Source organism: Clarias gariepinus, chromosome 19 (assembly GCF_024256425.1).
Source record: "Clarias gariepinus isolate MV-2021 ecotype Netherlands chromosome 19, CGAR_prim_01v2, whole genome shotgun sequence".
NCBI lineage: Eukaryota > Metazoa > Chordata > Actinopteri > Siluriformes > Clariidae > Clarias > Clarias gariepinus.
Window position 1 is genome coordinate 2,775,001 of NC_071118.1, and position 24,066 is coordinate 2,799,066.

Here is a 24,066-nt window from a genome sequence, read left to right on the forward strand (position 1 = left end):
AACTGCAGCAGGCAGTTTGACGTGACAGTTTGACATTTTGCACACCTCACTGTCGCTAGTCTTTAGAGACATTATTGGCTTTGTTTCTGTTTTTTTTTTTTTTTTTTTTTAAGAAAAAAAAATCCATGGGGTATTGCACATTCTTCTGCAATCTGTGCATTCAACCTGTGGAAGTTGCAGTTGGTTTCAGCTTATGCAGCGTTCACGTGTCCTCTGGAGATGCTGCTGGAGGATGTCTCTGAAAAAAAAAAAAAACATTGTAAATCTAACTATGATTCTATATAATAATACATATTTATTTTTCATTTAAAATATGAAGGTAGTCAGCATGTTAAAGGATTAACAGGTTGTAGGAAACCTTTAGTCTATAGCCAGTGAGCTGGAACATGTTATACTGCTTATTTCATTTTTTTCAGATGCAGCATCTCCTACACAGTTAGAATATTTTTAGTTTATATTGCGCATTATAATAGCAGTTTGTAATTTAACTGATTAGTGGGATAAATCTAAAAAAAGATGATGTCATATGACACCTTTTTTCTTCTGAAATGACATTTTATGCATTTCTGGCATACAGTACAGTGCCAAAGTATTTACCACCTCGTTTCTTCATATAGAATTTATCTTTAAAAAAAAAGGAAACGAATGTTTTACTCCAACAGCCTGTAAAGTGCCTAAAGACACAATTTAAAAACTTCTTGTAAATGTAACAATCTCAGCAGCAGCCTCATTTCCCCTCTCGTCTGTTCCAATCACTCAGCATTCATCAACATCACTTGGCCTAATCATCTGTCATCATCTGTCCCGGTTTCTCACTGGTTCATGCCTTAAATTAGATGTTTTTTCTTATGTTTGGATGATTCATAGGTCACTGTGTGGCTTAACAAACACAAAACGATTCATCTGAACCTGCTCAGGTACAGGGACTGGACTGAAAATAATGAGAGCTTGCCAAAAAATGAAAGCCAAAAACATCCTTCAGGACGCCTGAAGAACAATTCCTTAAGACTTTATTAACATTGCAAGAAAGTCTCTCTTCAAAGCCTCTTTGGAAGCGCAAGATGAAAGCACAAGACTGTATTTCATCTTTGTATTCTGCTGATATAAGCATCATTCGCCAATTAAGTGCACTACTGTATGTTGCCCTTTTGGTTGGTCTTGTTAGAAGCTTGCAAGCGCTGTAACATTTTCAACCTCCAGAAGGATAGTATGACTACTGTACATATGTTAATCTTGTTCATTGTTAACGATGGTGTAGCTAGACCGTTCTCTTTGTGCACGGGCAGGTTGGTGAATCTCAGCATTGTGTTTGGCAAAAGAAACTCTTTTTCAGTTAATTAAGCAACAAATATGATTAGAGATGATTTGAAGGCCATGTAGTGACTCCGTGACAGTTCGTTTGATATAAACAGTCCGGAATTGAAATTTATCACATTTGGAAATCCAAATTTATGTGCAGTTCTTTATATTTTATAGCCAGTGTTTTTTTTTTGCAGGAAGCCATGTCAAGGGTGAAAAATGTGTTTGGGCGTGATTGCAGATTTTGGATTGTTGGCATTCAAAATGAAGGAAAACACACACACACACACACACACACACACACATATTTTGTTTGTTTAAGTCGCAACATAATTACTCTGCCTCTAAAATATCAGCATAAAATTGAGCCACAGAAAATAACACCAGAAAATATGTTTAATATTTATTCAGTCATGTTGTTCTTTATTTATCTATCAAAATTGTATTTTTAGTAACTTCAAAGTCAAGAACTGCTAGATAGGCATGAAAGTGTATAACCTGCACCTCCGTATATTTTTAGACGCGTTGGAGTGTAAGCCCCTTAGCTAGACGTGTTTAAATCCCTCAGGCATCTTTCCGGAGTTTACTATGGTAACAGCGCGTGCTGGTAGAGGTCTCTCTCTCTCTCTCTCTCTCTCTCACACACACACACACACACGTTAATGAGCTTCTCTGGGTGACCTGGGGCCCTGGGCGGCTATTGTTTCCTCTATTAGTTATAAAGCAGCACGAGTACATTTAAACTTTAACAAAGCAGCAATTAGGACAGGCTGAAGTTAAATTAAACATTACTATCTTTATCTTTCTTTGGTTTAAAAAAAGAGAATCAGTTCTTATCTTAAATAGCAGACACTGCTGGAAATGTGATCGGGCTTTGTTGCACGTTCTACAGTACAGTAATCATTCGGTCCCTTATGAGATGCATCAGGATTCTGAAGCACTGAAAAGCTTTTATTATGGTTTTATTAAGTCATCGAATAAAAAAAAGGGAATTATGGAAATATGTTGGAGAAAAATTCTCATATATCTTAGAAATCTTAAACACAGCTGTATGTTCTGATGCACTGAAATCATATTTCATATTTCATGATGTCGTGCTGAAAATAAGCAGCTGTGTGCGTAAGAAGAGGCTGAATCATTTATATGGATTTGCGTTGAGTAAATAGTAAATGTGTGACTGTTATATTGATAATTATATTTGTATTATGTAATATTATATTGTTGTTATATTATTATATATACATTCTAGCGTAAAATAATGTAAACAGTAATATAATTATATCAGGTTGAAGCCCATTACCCTACAAGTCTGTCGGTCTTTCTGTACGGCAGAACTCACCGTCTAACTTATGTAGAGTTTGGATCAGAGGTCCCATATCTTACACACTTATTTCTACCTTCATCTAATAAAAAGGGGTTTATAAATGATGATTACACGCCGTACGTAGTTTTACCAAATAATCAAAAGATTATACACAGACATAAAACACACTAAGTGAATATATGTATACATAGTTTTGCCCTACTGGCGCACTTTAAAGATGGTTTAAAATAGTGTCTACGCCGTATGCCTCATAGTTCATTGAAAGGCAAGTGCTCTGGAGGTCAACGAGTGTGCCAAAGTGTGACTTGGTGGTTGGACAAACATAGGGATATACAGACAGACAGAAATGTTTCTAAGACTTGATTGGCTCCTCCAATGTGTGAAACGTAAAGATACGATTGAAAGAGCGAGTACTGAGAAAAAACATTATTTTATTCATATATACATATTATACTGTATGCGAAGTTTATGACAGCAAAATGTGATAAACACTGTTTTTTAAATTTTTACTCATTTTGAAAAATTATTATTCTCTGGCACAGAAAACTACAACAAAACACAATGTTTAATTTGAAAGCCAAATAACTTTATGTATAACACGAGTGGTGCCAAGCCACTCATGCTCGATGATGCAACAATATTTCCAGTTCAACAAAAATGTGTTTAATGGATTTTTTAAGAATGTTGAAGCATTAAGCATCTAAACCCACTGAGGTCGTTCTGTAAACATTTAGCGAGCAGCACATGCAATCCTTAAAAATCAATAGATAACTTGTTGCGAACTTGTGGAGGAGACGCATCTGTCTGTGGGAACTGAACACACAATCGTTCACCAACACCTGGATCATTATTCAGGCACTAGTGAGACACTGGGGGAAGTGCATTAGTGTAACAGGGATTATATAGAGAAATGAAGGGAGATTTTACTTTTAAAACTGTGTTCTGTTATTCTGTACAATAAGAAATCCCGGTTGAACTTGAACGCGACTTGTAGTTGCTTCAATAGTAATCAGAGAGTTAAAATGCATGTTTAACATTATGTTGAGAATTACTCGCGACTCTGTCTTTGCACATTAACCAATTTTTAGACTTAATGTTGAGTTTTGATTTGATCTCCTCCATGAACACACCGTGCCTCAGAAATGTCACTGTTCCATTTATAAATAAACTGGCTTAATGCGTCAGAGCCTCAGATTCAACCAACTGCTGTTCCACACTTTAGCATTTGTGCGATATTTGTTTGTAAGCCATGATCAGGCATAATTGGTTTCTTTCCCCATGTACAGTGTTTAACTGTAAGGGACAGGATTAACGGCGTGTCGTGTCTCTTTTCCTCTGTAAAGTGGAGCGGCACTGAGTGACATTTCCCGTCTCGGATCTATTAATTCCTGCAGTCAGCATTAGAGAGGATGCATGAAGAAGGTCAGAGGATATTCAGTGAGATCATCGCATTTTAGCACTGCAGTTGTTGTTTCTGGGAATTTCATCATCCAGAAGCGTTTGAAATGTAGCTCGCTTAAACATCTTAGACGTCTTAATGGTCACAGAAATTAATGTGTTTTGTTTGTATTAATAAATAAGATTTATTTTTGGTCAGAAGGATAGATAGATAGATAGATACCACAAATACCACATACCACAGTCTAGTTGAGTCAGACGTTGCGTATTATTTTGTAAAACAGAAGTATTTCACATTTTTTATATATATATATACATTCAGATTAAAACCGATTCATTGTGTATTGCGATTCTGCAAGTATCACAGTTTTATAAATATCCTAATTTGCTACTAATTTTTTGTTATAATTTTAAACAAACTTTGATTTGTTTGGATGCTGACCTTCCTGACCATGTGTGATTAGTTTAGTGCCCCCTGTTGGATTATAGAGGAACTGCAATATTTTACCACCTCAAATACCAAAATATACAAATAAAAATATTACATTTAAGTTTCATTTAGTTTTGGATGGGCTAGGTTCGGGTGGCTGTACATGAATTGTGCCATAATTTGATGAATTGATTATTTTCCCCATCTCTAGTTTCTATAGTAACCGCTCATACACAGGGACTTGAACAACAGATGCTTTACATAATCTAAGACTAACAATAAGCACATTTTAAATGTTATGTATAATCTTTCATTTAATAAAATTTTTGTAATAGGATGTTTTTTAAACATTGATGGAAGGACAGACGGGTCTCCTTAAAATGACCAGCTGTGTTGAGAGAGAGAGAGAGAGAGAGAGAGAAACGAAAATGCTGGTCAGAGAATAACTGTTTATTGGTGCTATAATTCAAGAGATAACAGGAGGCAATTTGTGTAGCAGACATTCCACTACATCATATCGAACTCTAAATGTGTGTTGTTCATGAACAAATCACAAACCGCTGTGGTGTAAGTGGTAAGCGCAATAACACTCTCCAGACCCCTCTGTTACAGGACAGCAATTTGCACAGCGTTTGAGCATACTGTATCACACAAACCCATATATATAGTGGTTAGAACATTAAAACATAAAAAACATTTTATCTAGCTAACCACAGTCATAATCTGTGATTAATCATAATTAATCACTATTTTAAAATACTCAGATTTACTTGGATTCCAAATGTGCAATACTTGGTATAACGAACAAAGTGGTTAGAGGAAATTTGCATTATGCAGTTTTATAATATCTCAAACATAATTAAAATCTTTTGAATGGGACCGCCAATGCATGTAGCAGCTGGGTGGTACGGGGTGTAACAACACACTGACCGCAGGGTTCAAACCCGGAACCTCAGATCTGAAAATCAGGTATCTCGAACACACAACTTTGGTAGCCAAACTTCCATCTAGAAGCTTTATACAGTGGAACCTCGGATTACGAGTAACGTGGTTTACGAGTGTTTTGCAAGACAAGCAACCATTTTTAATAATTTTTGACTTAAAAAACGAGCATTGTCTTAGTTTACGAGCACTAAGTATCATGTTTCACGCATGCGCTTCTTGTTTTAACAACGAGCGTTACGTCATCACAAGTGAGCCAACGTTTTTTCTTTCTCTTGCAGCGGAATTGTAGGTAATCGTCTCTCCTGCTGGGTGTGTGTGTTTATGTGTGATGTGCATGCACACGCACACATTAACGGAGAGACCGTTTTTAAAACCATTTAAAAATTAGCAAGGAACATCGCTAGTCACATTCGCGTGAGCGCATACTAACAGGATCACTACTGTAAAGTAAAACAACAACAACAATAAAAATTAAACAGCTCCTCACCTTTGAAAACTGGCCCGACAGAGAAGAGTTTGTGTGTTTGTTTGGCAACCTGAGAGAAGGGGAGCTCTTAAGCCGAGACCTATGCCCTCTCCTGCTGGGTCTTAGTGCCTGCAGCGTTTTTGAGTGTGCGTGTGTGTTTGTGTCTGTGTAAGGCAGAGAGTTTGTGTGTTTGTTTGGCAACCTGAGAGAAGGGGGCCGTAAAACGTGAGTGAGCCCCCTTTAGCCCCCCTTCTCTTAGGTTGCCAAATAAACACACAAACTTCTCTCTGTCGCGATTGTTTTCAAAGGTGTGGAGCTGTTTAATTTGTTTTTTGTTGTTGTTTTACTTACAGCAGTGATCCTGTTAGTATGCGCTCACGTGAGTGTGACTAGGAATGTTCCTTTCTAATTTTTAAATGGTTTTAAAAACGGTCTATCCGTTAATGTGTGTGTGTGTGTGTGCGCGTGCACACATTTTACACACATACACTCTGCGTGCACAAACGAAAACCCTTATCTATCGGGGTTTATTTTTACATTTTTTAAGGTAAAGTACAGGTTAATTTGTTTAATTTTTATTTTCTATTTTGTATTAATTATATTTATGTATTTATTTTTTGGGGCTGTAGAACGAATAATTTAGGTTTCCATTATTTCCTATGGGAAAATTGAATTTGGTTTACGAGTGTTTTGGAATACGAGCCCACTTCGGAACGAATTAAGCTCGTAATCCGAGGTTCCACTGTATAATGAAACGTGCTGTTCAGCACACCATTCAGTGTTGTTTCCTCAGTCATATTAATGTCCGCAGTATATCAGGCTCATTAATCCTCACGGGATGAAGCTGGCTGTAGTAATATATTTCCTGTATGCTAAATCTTACACAGAAGGATGGAGACGAATTAAGACAATCGGGTTCTTTTCCCACTTTCCGTGTTTGCGATGCGGAGAACATTCTTCTTTAAACTTCACTCATAATATTGTGTGTGATTTCACGGTGCAGTGAGTGATGTGGCTGATTAAATCATGAGCCTTTGGGTTTCTTTTAACAACCTCCCAGAGGTGACGTAAACTGCGACAGCTACAGTACGTTTTAAAAGACTTCCAGAGCATCCGTCATTACGCTCTTACTAATTTATAAAGCCAGTGAAAATAGAAGCTTTATCTTTTCCGTAGACCGCTTCCAAAAACGCTCCGAGTGAATAGATCATCCAGTCTTTTTAACTTGAGTCCACAGCAGTATTAGTGGCTGATTAACGTGGCAGTGTTTCTGCTTTACTGCCATAGCAACTCACAGGCCTCTTCAGTTTAATTCCATTTAATTGCATTTGCATGGCGCTTTTAACAATAGACATTGTTAAAGCGGCTTCAAAGATGCAGATTTGGTTACGCTAATGAGCAAGAAAGAGGTGAGGGTGTAAAGGGAAAAATCTCCCTGAGATGGCACGAGAAAGAAACCGTGACAGGAAGCAGACAACAGAGACGAAACCCACACGAGGGTAAAAAATCCTGAGAGGACGCAAACAGCCGTGACTCACTTCCTGTTTTTGCAGTTCATGCGTTTAGTCACTGGCTATTTAGTAATTTGGAGTTTAATATACCTTATGTAATATTCAGTATTCATATATACGTATATATATATATAAAAATAGGACAAATTTGTTCCTTCTTGTTACGTCTTTCTGACGTTGGTAATGGTTGCAAGAAAGGACAAAAAATATTAGTTCTGTACTTAAAATCAAATTGCCTTAAGAAATGAATATATACTGTATATATATATATATATATATATATATATATACACATAGGACTTTAACGCGTTAATTTAGATTAATTAATTACACAAAAATAACGCGTTTTTTTTACGCATTTTAATCGCACTTATTTTTGCACCGCGGAACGTTTTTCACTGGATGAGTTTCGGCGGACCGATTATACTGGAGCACCAACCAGCAGTCAGATAAAAACGAACCACAGTGAACATGGACAAAGAAGCTGATGAGACCACTTTGGTTGGCCCTGTGGATGGGAAATTTTGTTATAATAAACGAATGGATGGAAGCGTCGATAAGAGCATGGTTGTGTGCAAGCTATTCAACAAGGAATTCGCATATCACCGCAGCACATCGAGCCTCAAGTATCACCTCAATGCTAAACATATAGAGTTGAAGAGTCATTATTCAATGGTATACTAAAAATCCATATGAAAAAACTTACTTCTCACTGTTCTCAGGTCAAATATTTATATGCGATTAATTTCGATTAATTAATTACAAAGCCTCTAATTAATTGGATAATTTTTTAATCGAGTCCCAGCCCTAATATATATATATAAATATTATGATGAAATAGGTGCCATGGTGGCTTAGTGAATAGACTTCCAACTCCAGGGCTGGGGGTTCAAAGCTTGTAACATGTTGTTCCCGTGCTTGACAGGTTTCCTCCAAGTAATCTGGTTTCCTCCCACAGTCCAAAAGCATGGGCTAACTGCTCCAAAATGCCTATAGCATCTGATTTGATTATGATTTAATTCAGTTCTATTAAGCAATTTATTTTCTTTATTTATCCCTATGTGGCAATGTAAGGCACTCAAAGTAGTTAAAGTATTAGTGCAAATGCAAAAACATAAATCAAATGCAACTGTTGGAATGATGATAAATGGAATTAGTCCGTTAGCATGAGTTTGCTCATGCCCCCGATCCATGGTGTACCTTATCATGTGCCTTTGGATAGTCTCCAGGTATAGACAATAGAGAAAACAGTGTACAGTATGTATGGGTATGTTTTTTAACTGCTTGCATTACGTTTATGCTTTAATCCTAAAAAGTGTAGAAAGCTTTCATTACCCATACAGTATAAAGCAGCAAAACCAGGTTATCATTTTCCATCAAATCGTTCATGTCAAGTCTATTCTTCATTGCAGAATTCATATTAATTCCTATCTGTTTCTTGCTTAGCAGAGGTATTTTGTCACCGCTTTCCACCACTATTGTTCAGACTTTAGAACTGAGAACCAATTTCTTTCACCGTCATAACTCACAAAGCTGGATTTTATCAAGACTGGCCTGAATTCCGCGTCCTTACCTTGCCTGGCTTTCGCTGCTGTATTTATTACTTCTGTTTATTTCTGTCTGGAAGCTGACCACGTGGATCCTCCCATTCTGTCGCTGGTTTTTTTTTACACCCTGACTCAATCCTCTGATTAGATGGATTTGCTTCCCTCACTAAAGCAGATTAGAGCCGTTGAGCTCCATAGGACTGAAATACAATCCTGGTGTCGCTTCCTTTTCTAAAGACCAAAAATGGCAAACACAGCTGTTTCTGGTGCAGTTAGGAAGCATGTTCTGTCAAATGATTATCTTTCATTTTTGATAAGAAAAGCATTTTATACTATGCATTTAAATAGCTGTACTCTGGTTAATAAATTCTAAACTTTAGGTAAACATCATAATAGAGAACCAGACTGTTAGAAAATGGAATAATCCTTCCATAGGAATTCATAAGAGATCTCCATCTACTGTAGCTCCAACAAACATAGTCAGATATATACTACTTACATTAAAGATGGGGGGGGGTCGATTTGATGATCTATCATGTATCTGTCACTACACTGGCCCCACAATAAAAAATAATAATAATAATTATATATGTTTGCATTTGAGGCGGTGAAATGTTGCAGTTTGCAGTTCCTCTATAATCCTATTATAGTCCTGTAATCTATGGCACTCTTAACTGTAGTAGGAGCGAATTATTTGCCAAGTTTGTTTAGGATTGTAACAAAATAGGGGGAAAAAAATAATATTGCACCGGGATTTTTCAATTTGTGATACTGTACCTATTGAATAACATGCAAATCGAATCAGCACCTACAGTACCGTAGGTATTGTGATAATATCGTATCAGATGTCCCCGGGTGATTGCTATCTCTAACTTACATAGTGTTAATGATGTACAGTACATCTCAATAAGGTTTGCTCGATTTAAAAAAAAAAATCACATTGCGATTATTTAGATATTGCTATTGAGATTAAAACTACAATAATTAACTAGTATATGTACCATTCCGTATTCCAGTGTTTTTATCTAGACTTACTCCCCAAAATGGCACTAATAATTTCAATAAGAGAATAGTTGCCAATATTTGTTTAAAACCTTAACAAAATGGAAAAAAATAGAAATTCTTGAAATTTTTGATAAATTCTACATAAATTCCAGACTTTGCTACTCTATGTGACTAACTGTGCTGCACTAAATTACTAATATGGAAGACAAGTTTTTTTTCTAGCAAAAGGAGAAACACTTGACCCAACTATACAGACGAGGTGAAGGCTGCTATTAAAGCAACCTGGTCATCAGCAGTGCTTTAGCAGCGCCACAGGCTAATGGCCGTGCCGTGACGCAGTGATACAGTAATTCATGCAAGTATTGAGCGCATAAATTAACATACTTTTCCGAAGCTGGACATTTCTGTATTGTAAATCTTAGTAAATTTTCTAATATTTTGAAAAGTATTTTTGAGACCCATTTTCATAAGCTGTAAGCCATAATCCTTAAAGTAAAAAAATAATAACAAAAAGCCTTAAATAAAAATTCACCTCGTGTGTAATAAATTTAAAATATATGAAAGTTTAAGCTTTTTTTTATTATTATTATTAAATTGTGGGGGAAAGAAACTGTCTATTGCATTCTCATTTATTGCGATGCACCATATATTGTATTATTTTTTTCAGGTAATGTGTTCCTATTGACAAAACACTTGATATTTTCTGTTCATTTTTATTTAATAAACTGACAATGCTATTCTGAAGTGTCTCAATATTTTAAAATCATGTTTATACATTATATATTATATTTTGAACTAATTTAGTTTGGTTGAAATTATACTATATGCTTCATCTGAGGGGAGAAATATCACAAGGTAAGTTTCTGTTATATTAAAACCCTTCCTGCTGCCGGTTGCATTTTTTTTTTCAGCCTACCATATGGCACAGCCCAGACCTGATCCTAGTTGTAACTGCGTTCTTGCTTACATCCAGTGTTATTCACCAGGATAAAGCTAACAAGCCCATGTGTTCTGGGATTTCCTGCCAGTACAGCAGCACAGAACGTCACTTAAGCAATTTTTCACCTTAATTAGGCGACAGTATTTGTTGTAGAAGTGATTTGAAGGCTCACATTTTTTCAGTTGGTGTACCATAGATCAATTCTAGTACAGTATGTATAAGATGACACAAGGAAATTTGTTTTTCTGCATAATGAAAGGGTAGAGGAAGGGCAGGAAGGTCCCTGTTAAAAAAAAAAAAATCATTATGAGCAGAAAATCACCACATCGGGGTCTACGCCTGTCTGCCAAGAACAGTCGCACAGTGGAGTCTAGTTCATGTGCAAAAATGATTTCTCATGCTCCCAGAACCGCTCGTATATGGCCGCGCCATCAGGAACGTGTCTTAGGAAGATAGACTGTGAGGTTTAATCCAGTGAGGCTAAACTGCCATATGCTTCCTTAAGCATCCTTCATCCCTTCAGTCACTCAGTATCGACCTCACGATAAGGGAAATCCTAAATCCTAAAGGAGGGTAGCTGTACAGTATATCAGGACTTGATGTAGTTTTTTGTTTATGAATAAACACGGTGTAAACTTCTGCTGAACACCATAACTGCATTATCACCATTGGTGAAGCTTGGCATAATTGTACTGTACCGGTTCGACAGACAGCTAAGTAGGTCGTTATCTTGGTTAGTTTGTCCAACATGTGCAAGCCCTACCCAAGCCATACGAGCTTAATCTGGCTCTTCTCCCACGGTTCGCTTTACAAGTGTCTCAGTTACCCTGAAGAAGCGCTCTGTTTGAGCGATAAGAGAATGACGAGCACATTTCGTAGGCGTAGGAGTGCAGACGAGAGAGACGAGCGGAGGCGAGTCAGCTGCAGAACAGAGAGATGAGAAAGAAGAGCAAGGAAAGGATGATGGCATGATGGCATAAAGGGTGGCGATGAAGAGAGGATGAGAGGGAACGAGGGTGGAGAAGAATGGGGAAGCAGAAGAAGCACTTTGTAGCTTCTGTGTGTGTCTGTCAGTCAGAGATCTAAGTGAATAGTTTAAGAGGAGAGCTCTTGAGAATGTTTTTCAGGAAGAAAAAAAAAAACAACCTGATTTTTCATGTACTGTATATGGAATGAGTTTATTACTTTTATATTGTGGTTAAACAGCTAGTTTGTGTGCATGGAGTTTGCATGTTCTTGGTGCTTGGTGGGTTTCCTCCAGGTACTCCAGGTTCCTCCTACAGTCCAAAGACATGCAGATTAGGCTAATTGGCGTTGCCAGATTGCCCATAGTGTGTGTGTTCACTATGTGTGTGTGTGCCCTGCGATTGATTGGCACCTTGTAAAGGGTGTACCTTGCCTTGTGCCCTAAGTGACTTGAATAAGAACCGGCAGATCAGAATTTATGCAGCTTCTTTTGCTTATGTGCTTCACGCAGCACCTTCGTAACCCTGGACCTCAACAAATACAGCCGACTAACTGCTTATCGTCCTCCAAAGCAACATCCCAAGCATATTTTTGCTGAAATCGCATCCATTGTTTAATGAATGAGCTGTCCAAGCCACGGTCCAATGTGATGTCCATGCTACTGTCAAAGTAACTGGTATCACGTATAACTGGTATCCCTTCTCTCCATACTCCATACATATTTAATGAAAATTAACTGAAGCTTTTGACCTGCACTGCAGTGCTTCCACATGACTTCTAGTGATGGAAGGTTTGAATCATTTTAGTGACTCGACACTTTAAATCTTGTTCATCAAAATGAACGAATCTTTTTTTAAATCACTAAGTTCATTTTGTTCTTTTGAACAGGAATAAAATAAAATGTCACATTTCCAATAAAAATACCCCCAATACATTTACATACACAAATTATGGCTAAAGTTCCAGTAATGAAAATATTACAAGGCAAATAAGGACATATTATAATAAACAGAATGAGCAGCTCACCTCTTATATCTTCCAGTCTGAGTCGTTCGTTCTTTTGAATCTATTGCACTGCAAAGCGTCTATGGGAGTCACGTGACAAAACACCGAACGATTCGAACCCAAAACACTCGAAGGTAACTACTTATTTCTGTTTCCTGTACATGACCTCGGGTTTTTGCGATGATTTGCGCATGCGTACCCGGTAGAAAATGAACGAATCACGAATAACGTCCTTCTGAGTCACTTTTTGAAGATTCGTTCAAAAAGAACAAATCGTTCATGAACGACCCATCACTAATGACTTTGCAGTCGGCCCTACAGCTACATTATAGGATAGATAGACAGATGGATAAGCAGACAGACAGACAGATACTTTTATTGATTCCGATTTTTTATTAAAAAAGCATTATGCACAATGCTATTTCGCAGACGCCCTTATCCATACTGACTTACATTCGAATCTTATTGTACATCCGAGCAGTTATATATGTGTAGTATGCAAATGTGCATCGTTTTATTCTCACTGAATAAGACTAGATCTGACGTATTTCTTGTTAACAAGCAGCAGTTTTAGAGAAGCTTTCTTTGAAGCAAAATCTGTTTGCGTCCATTTTTTCCATCATGACCGAGCCGTTTTGAAATATGTTATAAAGAGAATAAAATATAGGTTAGACACAAAAGCTGCATCACACCATGAATCATTTTGCTTCACACAAAGCGAATGAGTCATAAACAACCGCGAATCCACACACTGCTCTAGTGCATAATGGCAATATTTTTGTCCATCTCGGTGCCGTTAAAAATGAACAAGAAAAGGGGAAATTGCTGGTATGTGAATAATCACACGCTGTTACCGAGTCCACAGGCTGACAGATTTAATGCTGGTCGCCCTTTAACAAACTGTAGACGTGCTGAACACTTGTTCCTACTGACTGATTGTGGGGTTCTGTCCCGCTGCCCGTCTCCATTTAAATCAGCAAGATTTTTCTGGTTTTGTTCTGCATGCCGGTCACAGGTTGTGGCGTACGTTGTCTAAAAATGTGCTGCAAAAAATTAAATAATACTGCGGTCACAGTGTGTGTGTGTGTGTGTGTCTGAGCAAGGAGGAGGCAATTGAAAATCTTTTATACAGTTTTTCCATTTCATTTCCTTTCGCAATCCATCAGAGCGTTTCTCACTTGTTATTTTAATTTAAGATACATCACTGTTGGGTTAAGCATTTCAAAAGACTGCCACCATCAGTTTATACATTGGTATCGCCCGATATTGAGCTTGTTATCTGCCATCCGCATTCACCGATCTCAGTGGCTGGTATTTTTCAGTTGCATCGCATCAATTTGGCTCTGGTTACATGTCGTGTTTGTTATCTGTTGTTTGACTTTGGCAACAGTAGCCGAGCCAGAAACAGCCCCCTTTGCGACAGCTTTGTAACGTGGTGTGGTGTAGTGAATGAAGAAGACCTGAGAGCCTGTACTTAGCAACAGCCCCAGGATAGACAATTATCATAGGCAAATTATTATTCTGACAAAATAAAACATCGTCCAGTATCCAGGAAACTACAGTCACTTTGTCATACATGACAGGCATACTGGTAGTCCCCGATTTACGACTATTCGATTCGATTCACAGATACGAATGGACTGCGGTTCTACTTAGGGTTCAATCATGGAAGTAGCTCAAGTGTATTGTACAAAAAAATAGACACTGCAGTGCACCAGATACCAATATTTATAATTATATACAGCATTTTTAGTGTTTTAGTGAATGTATAAAATGTCTAAAGTCCGGTATATTGTATGTGGTTGTGCGTGTGTGTGTGCGGGAGAAATATGTCGGCCTCACCAGTTTCAATGAATCATTCCGGGAGCATGATGATAATGAAAATGTCTGTCCTGTAACTCTGCCCTGATGGTGAATAATCCTTCACAGTCCAATACAGTGGAAAACAGCTCTAAGACAAAATGGTGTTTGGGATTCCCCTCACGATTTGAAGGCACGGAGACAACACTGTTTATTTCCATAGACGTGATTACGTTTTTTAGCCACGTGATGGCAGTGTGGGGAAAGGGGACAGAGATTTATTCAAGTGGTTTATTCCATGCTTTACGTTGCAAAGGCGTATAACACTCACTTTGTCAGACTTAGTAACAAATCTGACTTACGTATGTGCTCCTGGAACAGAACTTGTTCGTAAGTCGGGGACTACCTCTATAGAATACAACAATCATTCCCTAAACCATCCGGCACATTGCGGGCGATGAGGACTTCCCTCCCTGGAGGTATATCTATACTTTTAAGGCGTTGGGTTGCCAGCTCAACCCCAATTCTCATTCCTAAACTAAGGGTAATTTGGGACCACCAAGTAGTCTAATCTGCATGTCTTTGGGCAGTGGGAGGAAATCGGAGAACCTGGGGAAAACCCATCAAGCACGGGGTGGAGGCCACAGCGCTAACCAGTACGTTAGCGTGCCACCAACATGGCTACTTACTTTATATATTTTAAAACAGCTACTGTATGTGGTGCAGTGGGCAGCGCCAAAGCACTGCCAAATCTGCTACTGTCGAACCCTTAACCCTCTATCTGCTCCAGGGCCGCTGTACCCTTGCTGAACCTATGCTTCTAACTGGGATATGCGAAAAAATTATTTCATTGTGCTGTAAGGTACATGTGATAAATAACGGAATCTTAAATTCCTAATTCTCAAATTAATATGTGCCGTGTCTCAAAGCTTTTCCCACAGTCAAATGGAGAACTTGCAGAAATTTAACAAAAACCAATGTCTCCAATACTGTGTGAAATCCATGACATGAAGAAATCAGGCTGTTCTGAGAGCAAAACAATGTTATTATTTAGGTGTTCCTAATAATGTGGCCAGAGGCTTTATATTTTGTTTTACTCACTTCCACTCCTTGTTGTGCACGTCATTGTGAAGAGCGTCATTTCTCCTGCTGGTCTGAGCATTACCTCACTACACTGAGAAGATTACTCACCGCCTCTTATCTAACACACTGCTCGCTCATCCGAGCTCCCGCGCGCTCCGTCTCCATTATATTTCATAGAGAGCACTAGACTAGTCTGTTACAGATATGAAATGTATCATTTTCTTTCCACAATGTAACATTTTGTTGGAAATAAAGCAGTATAGTATGCAAGCTCGAAACTGTAATGAAGGTTTGGGAGGAGACGGTGAGTCAGTTTCACAAGAGGCCCTAGAGGTACGCGGGTATGGATGTGGATGTGTGATTATTCTGGAGACGACTTTTATTTGTCGTTGCATTACCGATGGAGAGGGTTCATTCAGAGGCTTGGAAACGTATATATATATAAACATTTTACAAAGTACTTTCATTTACAATAAAGCAATCAGAAAGAAGTGAGACGCCATCAATTACTGAGTCAAGTTATAATTATTATGTACTGTATTACTGGATTATGTTTGAAATAAGTCAAGATTGAGATCGTTCCAATTTGAGATAAGATTTGCGTTTAAGTCAAACCCCAGTAAGGTGTGAAACTGATTGACGATCGCGGTTTTCAACACCACTTGCACGTCACAGGAACTCATCTGGGTGTTATTGCCACACTCCCTATACAGTCCTGGCCTCGCTCCAAGCCATTTCCACAAGTTTTAGCAATTAATGGAGTTCTTGGGAGGCCAACGTTTTAGACGTGAATCAGTCAGCAATTTCTATGTTTCTATCCGATCACTGGTAAAACGCTGGGATGATTGCATTAGTGTAGAAGGATTGTATAGAGAAATAAATGGAGTTTTTAATTCTTATTCTGCACAATCAAAAGTCCCAGTTTGACTATATATATATATATATGTATAAAGATAAATGTAATAAGACAAATACGAAATGTATATATCTATTTGCACTGTATAGTCTAACCTGTAGTCTACTGTAACTTCCATACAAATTCGTCTTGAACGTGAACATGACTTGAAGCGTGCTTTTACACACTGCACTGCTGCCACATGGTACAGTATACACTACATACACTGGCAGCAGTTGGAGGTAAATGGAAGTAAATCCTCTGCATCCTGGACTGACCCTCGGGGCTCAGATGTTATAAGCAGCTTAAACCTTAATCTGGGCCTGGTGCATTCACTGACAAGGCTTATGCGACGATGGGAAATACATCCACAGGGGAATTATTTATGTGGCCGTCTCCTAGAAGTGCCCGATGATTGCTTTTCAATTCATAAGGCAAAGTAGAAGCGTATTCATTACAAAAAATTCACAAGAAGTCAGAATAAGAGGCACGGCTGGTACAATTTCTGGAGCTACAGTACAGTATATTACAGCCTTTGGAGAGGTTTGTGATTTTAAAAAAAATGCACTTTATATTTAGTTCTCTACAGTCTCCTGGATCAGAGAATAAGCACTCTAAGCATCCATTTCTCACAGCACGGTTACACTTTTCTAGGTTTCCTTTAAATGTTGCACCTGGAATTGGTTTTAATTGCTTTTATAACAATTTGCTGTGCTGTACGTTACTGTATATCACATGAGTTGTGGATTCATTGTAATACAGCATAATAGGGAACATTACTGTGGACGGATTCTTCATACAGATCGACTGACTCCTCTTTCAGATTACTTGTGCAGTCCGGAGGACAACGTGTACAACATCGACTTCACACGGTTTAAGATAAGGGACATGGAGACAGGGACGGTGCTGTTCGAGATTACGAAGCCTCCAGTAACAGGTGAGTGATGCGATTACGTAACCGTTCTCTATTTGTGCGGATTTATTCTCGTACACAACAAGTGCTTCCCTACTCTACAGTACGATTCACCCTGACAAGCGATTACGTTGTCATGAGTCTTTTTTTTTTTGTTAGGAATTTATATGTATGCTTTAGAGATTACACCCATGCGATATACCAGATCAGATATCTAAAAAAAAAATTATGGATTGTAGTTAAAAAAAAAAAAAACAGAAATAGTTTGATTATAATTTGGAAACTATATGTCTATATTTTTAGAACTTTATGTTTACAGTATATAAAGACACTTAACCATATTTATCTTAGAATGGATTTTTATTATATTTACATATTTTAATCCTTCTTTAAATTTATTTTATATTTGTATAATATATTTTTGTTTTGTATTTGTATAATATATATTTATATTTGTCTTACATTTGTGTGGAAGCTACAGTTTTTTATGTCTTGTTTTTAAGCTATGTTTCTTTTTAAGTGCTTCAGATCTATAATAATGATAATATTTATTATTATTATTATTATTATTATTATTATTATTGAAAAACATATCAATTCATTAAAAGCTTAGGAGTTTTAAAGAGGAAAACAAATACCAGTTTCTCATGATTTTGTCATTAGTAACTTTCATGTCATCTCTGATATGTTTTATGTTCTGGCAGTATGATGATACTGTATATCTATATCTGATCAGTTTGCATATCACAACTTAAAAAAAATATGTCTTGATGTCTTTATATTAAAAGGTTAACTTTTTTGGAAACAACTGCAAACGTATAGAAAGCTGCTGATGTGATATTAAAATGTTGTACTGTACTTTACACATCTGTCCTATATGTTATCTTTCAAATTGTAAAATCTTAATATTATTTCAGATTAGTTTTTGCTAATTTATATCTGCTGCGTTAGACAAGGGTGGAGAGAAACGAGACATCGACCCCAGTGCTGGACGATTCGTGCGCTACCAGTTCACTCCAGCATTTCTACGCCTCCGGCAGGTTGGAGCCACGTAAGTACAACTTCTATTTCTGAGAGGAGGTCTAACTTGGCCAGGCACACATTTAGCCGTATAAATGTGATTCCCGGAAAACAAAAGACGAAAAGTGGCTCTATGTGGCTCTCGTTATGGAATGAACACAGAAATAATTGGATTGAACTGTGAAGAGACTTGGTTTTTCCAGAAGCCGAGCTGTACAGTATATTCAGTCTTTCGGGAAGACGGCTGTAATATTTAGGTCAGGGTGTGTAAGCTGAAGGAAGGAAGCTTTTAATAAGTCATGCTTTAGCCCTGCTGGGATTGGGAAAGATTCAAATAAAGAGGTGCAGTAATGTGTTTATGATGTGTTTAAATTATCTTGGAAGTAAGGATTCACTTGGAACTTGGAATTGCATCATATATCATCTTGTTTTACGGTTTGTGCATTTGACAGCAATGGCTGAACTTGGAATTTGGAAAACGCTGAGACGCTGAGTAGTACCTCCATGCATTTTCTATATGTTTTTGTCATTGACAAAATACACCATTTATAATAAAGTATATCTGGGTCAAGTTCTTTTTTCATGTACGTATCAGGAATAAACATCTCAAAACACTAATGTTACATCTGCAAGCGTTCCATCCCATATCATCTCATGCACTTGAAGATAAATTCAAGAATAGAGTCAAATACTTTCGGCATTGGTGCATCGAATGTGTACTGAAGACTCTTAAATGCTGAGTTTGTTCTTATGTGCTCAGTTCTTCCCTCTGTTCCTCTCTGTTGTTCTTTAAGCGTCGAGTTCACAGTGGGCGACATCCCCATCAACAACTTCCGCATGATCGAGAGGCATTACTTCCGAGATCAGCTGCTCAAGAGCTTTGACTTCGAGTTCGGCTTCTGCATCCCGAGCAGCAAGAACACCTGCGAGCACATCTACGAGTTCCCGCCGCTCTCAGAGGACATCAGTGAGTAACACATGCAGCAGCGTGCAAATGATCCACAGCGGTTCGGTTCTGCTCGTCGCACAGGCTGCGGATAATCGCTTTAAATCCGTGCAGCTCAGATGGTTACGGATAATGGTGTTTCTTAAAACAGTGTTAAACGGGAATGCTCTGTGGTAAATAACACACACACACACACACACACACACACTGATTCGCCTCTTTAGCTTGATCATTCATGCAGTTAGCATATTGTTAATGTGTGTGTGTGTGTGTTTAATTCTTCACACAGAAATATAATAGTGGATCTAATTAGATCAGATACCATACCGTGTTATATGTTTTGAGCTGCTTTTCTGCTTGCCGCAGTTTCAAAGAGTGCTTACTTAAACTAGGTAGCCCTTAATGCTCAGAGCATTTTAGCCATTTTTATTTTTTTTATTCTTTAATAAACATATACAGTATAGGGCTCAGGATTATGCAGTATAGAGGAACATAACCTTATTTTAGTACAAAATAGGTAACATGAAAAACTGAATTTCATTTCATTTTAACTAACAATACAAACATGACTAAGCAAAAATTTTTTTTTTAATGTCACATAGGAAAACAAATAGAATAAATACACATGATCACAGTTTTTTTTTTTTTTACAGTTGTTTTCGGTTGTTTCTATAATCTAATAATAATAATAATATGTTTATTTTTAGAAATTTTTGTGATGTCATTCCCATATTCCGGTAGTGGTAAAAAATTTCCCCTTCATAAATAATGATAACTTTGGTTCTACCTGACATATCAGAGAACCCAAATACACAAGGCTTTCATACAGCAGAACCTCTGCATATAAATTTAACTAGTTTCGGAGATGAGATCTCAAGGTGAAATTTCGTATTGTAAAACGTATTTTTCCATAGGAAATAATGTAAATGCAGATAATCCGTTCCTGCCTACCAAAAATATTACCGATATTACCAATTTCCAACATTATAATGACATTTTTTTGCCTTTAAAAACAATCAAAACTATTTAGAGTAGAAAGGACATATAAATTAAGTAAAATATGAAATAAATAAAAGTTAAATCTCACTTAATTTTAATTTATCATTCCTCTTGGCACCGGCTGCTTTAAAAACCAAACTGGAATCGGCTCCCTTTTCTACCGTCCTTTGCTTCAAGCACAGAAGGCAAAAAAAAATCACAAAAAATATGTAAACTTGCTCTGCTTAGCTTCCCTGGACTTTAACATCTCCCAGACTTATTTATGACAGACGGGCACGAGCCGAACATGAGCGCATCTTAGACAGAAGCCGATGGTTGAATTAGTTTGTTCGCTCGTATGGCAAAAATGCTTCGCATGCCGAGGCAAATTTTTTGAAAAATTTCAGTTTTTAAGGGAGAACATTTCAAGGTGGGGCATTCGTTTGCTGAGGTGCCACTGTATAAACAACATATGCGCGTGTATAAATACAGTACAGTATGTATATGTCTTAGAGGCTACCAAGAAGTTATCACGAGAGCTACAATTTCTAAACCACTCCATTCAACATCCATACACATCATATCAAAGATTATCCAACACAACCTCAGTCCACTATGCATGACTTTTTGTTCTGCTCTGCCGCTGCATTATATATTTTCTCTGATTACAGCGGGAGGGAAGGGAGGTGAACACACTCATCTTTAGCATCATAATAGATCTTGTCTCAAAGGACAACCATTATTCTAGACTTGGCTACGCTGTGTCCTTTCAAAATGCCGCAGGTTCGGTTTTGACAATGTGCAGCGGTGTGTGGATGATGTCGTGTCTCGGTTCTGACTTCTAATCTGAATCCATCCTGATGTAGCAGATGCCAAACCTTGACCTCTCTCCTCTGTGTGCCAGTGCGCGAGATGATCCTGCACCCCTACGAGACGCAGTCCGACAGCTTCTACTTCGTGGACAACAAGCTGGTCATGCATAACAAAGCAGACTACTCTTACAGCGGAGGCCCGTAAGACGACGGCTTCGAGCCAGGATGGATCGACCCGGATGGTCCGATCGAATGCCCAGCCCACGTGCATCTGTGTGCACCAATCACGCCCTTCCTGATTTTGTGTCAATGACATGTGGTGATGCCTGTCTGTGTGAATAGATGACCATGACTTTTCACACGTATATACATATCATAAATGTGTTTAAGATCTTTATTTGTTTTTCACAACACACCAGCAAAAATAATGTTTATTTGGGAATTTTATCTGATACTAGTTTTTTTTTTTTTGGAACAGGTTGTTATTAATTTTGTGGTTATTTACTGTATATGGGCAAGTATGGCCACTGTGCTGGGCGGTAAAGGGAATGATTAGGGCTATATGCTTGACTGCTCCACTGTGTGTGTGTGTGTGTGTGTGTGTGTGTGTGTGTGTTGGAAAAATAGAGAGAGACCTTGATATGGTTTTATGCTGTGAGACTGACTGCTGTTAAAGTTAAAGACTGACTGGAGTTAAATCGATATGCTGTTACCTATCGATTAACAAACATGAGATTCTATCAGAGTTTTCTCAGTGTGAGATTAAATATCTGTAAATTCATCAAGAATACAATCGTAGAACATTTCTTCTTCACCTTCCTCTTCTTTCTCTTGACATGTTGTAATTTATTGTATAAGGTGAAGTATTACGAGGGGCGTTCAAGTCAAACCGGGACCGGTGATGAAATTTCCGGTGAATGAAGACGTAAAAGTGATTGAAATGAGGCACTGCAGGAAAACATATGAACAAACGTTTTAAACAAGGCCGTACATCTGTGAAAGACGATTCCGGGATCCTGGGAGGCCGGTGTTTTAGACGTGAATAAGACAGGAAGTATCAGGGCTCCGACATCCTGAGAAAACTTTCTACCTGGATGGTATCCACGCTCTAGTGAAACTCTGGGATAAGTGCATTAGTGCAGCAGGGGATTAGATATAGAGAAATAAAGTGAGTTTTTACTCTTATAATTGTCTTCTGTTATTTTGTACAATCAAAAATCCCAGTTTGACTTGAACGCCCCTAGTATTTGCGTTTCCAGTGCACGTCTTTTAATATGATCACATGTTATGAACACAGAACAAATTCCCCAAGACAACACTACATGACTGCGGTATTGCACTACACCAAGTTATCACACCAATGGAAACCTTTTATCATATGATCTCATAAAAATGTCAGTGTGCAATCTTCTTTCTTATGTCTGCTTTGTAAGGAACTGTTCTTAAAAATTTAATATATTCATATAAAAAAAATCCCACAGGACAGGACAGAAAGAATGACGTAATTCATGTTTGGTGTGTGCGACCTTTTATTCATAAACAAATGGCTTTTGGTTTTCTTACGAAATGTTGACTCTACGAGGTCTACTGTGGTAGATATACAGTATAAGGAGAAAGTGAAAAGGCACATCTCTTTCTTCGTCAAGCATTCCTTCAATCACACATTCCAGTGAGTTTGGTATCTTTTGAGCGTTCATGTATAGAACAGAAAGTAGAACTAGCGTTTTATTCAAGGACGTGTCGTATCTTTTATATGATTCATTTATTTTTAAGTGTAAAAATGTTAAATTAGGAGAATTTCAAGAATCGTGTCTGGTTTTATTTTATGCCCTGACAGGCTTAAAAATTAGTTCTTTAATAATGTTTCTAGTTCGAACTTGTAACAGCTTAATTTCTGATTGTGATCTACTGTACATTTTCAGAAAAAAAAAAGAAAAACAAATGTTTTGGACAGCTCTGATGCAAGTCTGGAATAAAACTAAATGAAATAAATGTAACTGTGACTTTTGTTCATGTTTTTGTTATCATCTTTTATGTTCTCTTTGAATTTTTTATGTATCCTTAATATGTTGCACTCTATATATATATATATATATATATATATATATATATATATACACACACACACAGTGGAACCTTGGATTACGAGCATAATTCCGGTAGCAGGCTCGTATTCCAAAACACTCGTAAATCAGATTTAATTTTCCCATAAGAAATAATAGAAACTCAAATTATTCGTTCCACAGTCCAAAAAAATAAATACATAAAAATAATTAACACAAAATATAAAGCAAAAATAAAACAAATTAGCCTGCATTTTACCTTTTCAAAAAAATAAAAATAAATCCCAACAGATAAGTGTTTCTGTTCAAGTGTTTCACGCTGTATGTGTGTGAACCCCTTTCCGTTGCTTCACACGCGCGCACATACGTGTGTTATAAGAAACAGTACATGCACACGCGCTTACAAACACAAAATAAAATATGTTTTACACACACACGTGGTCAAAGTGTTATTACAGTAAACAGTACACACGTGCACTGATGTTGATTATACCAGTAAGAGACGGGCACTAAGTTTCACTGTATATATATGAGTCCAGACTGAGACTATTGCAGAGTGATGGGCGTGTCAGGATAAAAAGGGAAGCCCATGAAGCGATGCTCCCAGCATACATAGTGTCCACTGTACAAGCCTCTGGAGACAGTGTTATGATCTGAGGTTGATCAGTTACTCAGGTCTAGACTTAGCAACGTTATGGGGCAATAAAATTAAATCAGCTG

The 24,066-nt window shown here is 37.6% G+C and overlaps 1 protein-coding gene across 1 annotated transcript in view; it reads left to right on the forward strand.

Annotated features, from left to right (window-relative positions):
* unc119b (unc-119 homolog b (C. elegans)) overlaps positions 1 to 23,285 on the forward strand; it is a 25,254-nt gene extending 1,969 nt beyond the window's left edge. The window contains exons 2-5 of the mRNA XM_053477769.1: positions 17,438 to 17,551; positions 18,479 to 18,578; positions 19,342 to 19,514; positions 21,376 to 23,285. Of these exons, the coding sequence (XP_053333744.1) occupies positions 17,438 to 17,551; positions 18,479 to 18,578; positions 19,342 to 19,514; positions 21,376 to 21,488 (500 nt within the window). The 3' untranslated portion in view covers positions 21,489 to 23,285. The remainder of the gene's footprint in view (positions 1 to 17,437; positions 17,552 to 18,478; positions 18,579 to 19,341; positions 19,515 to 21,375) is intronic.
* Positions 23,286 to 24,066: the final 781 nt, after the last annotated feature.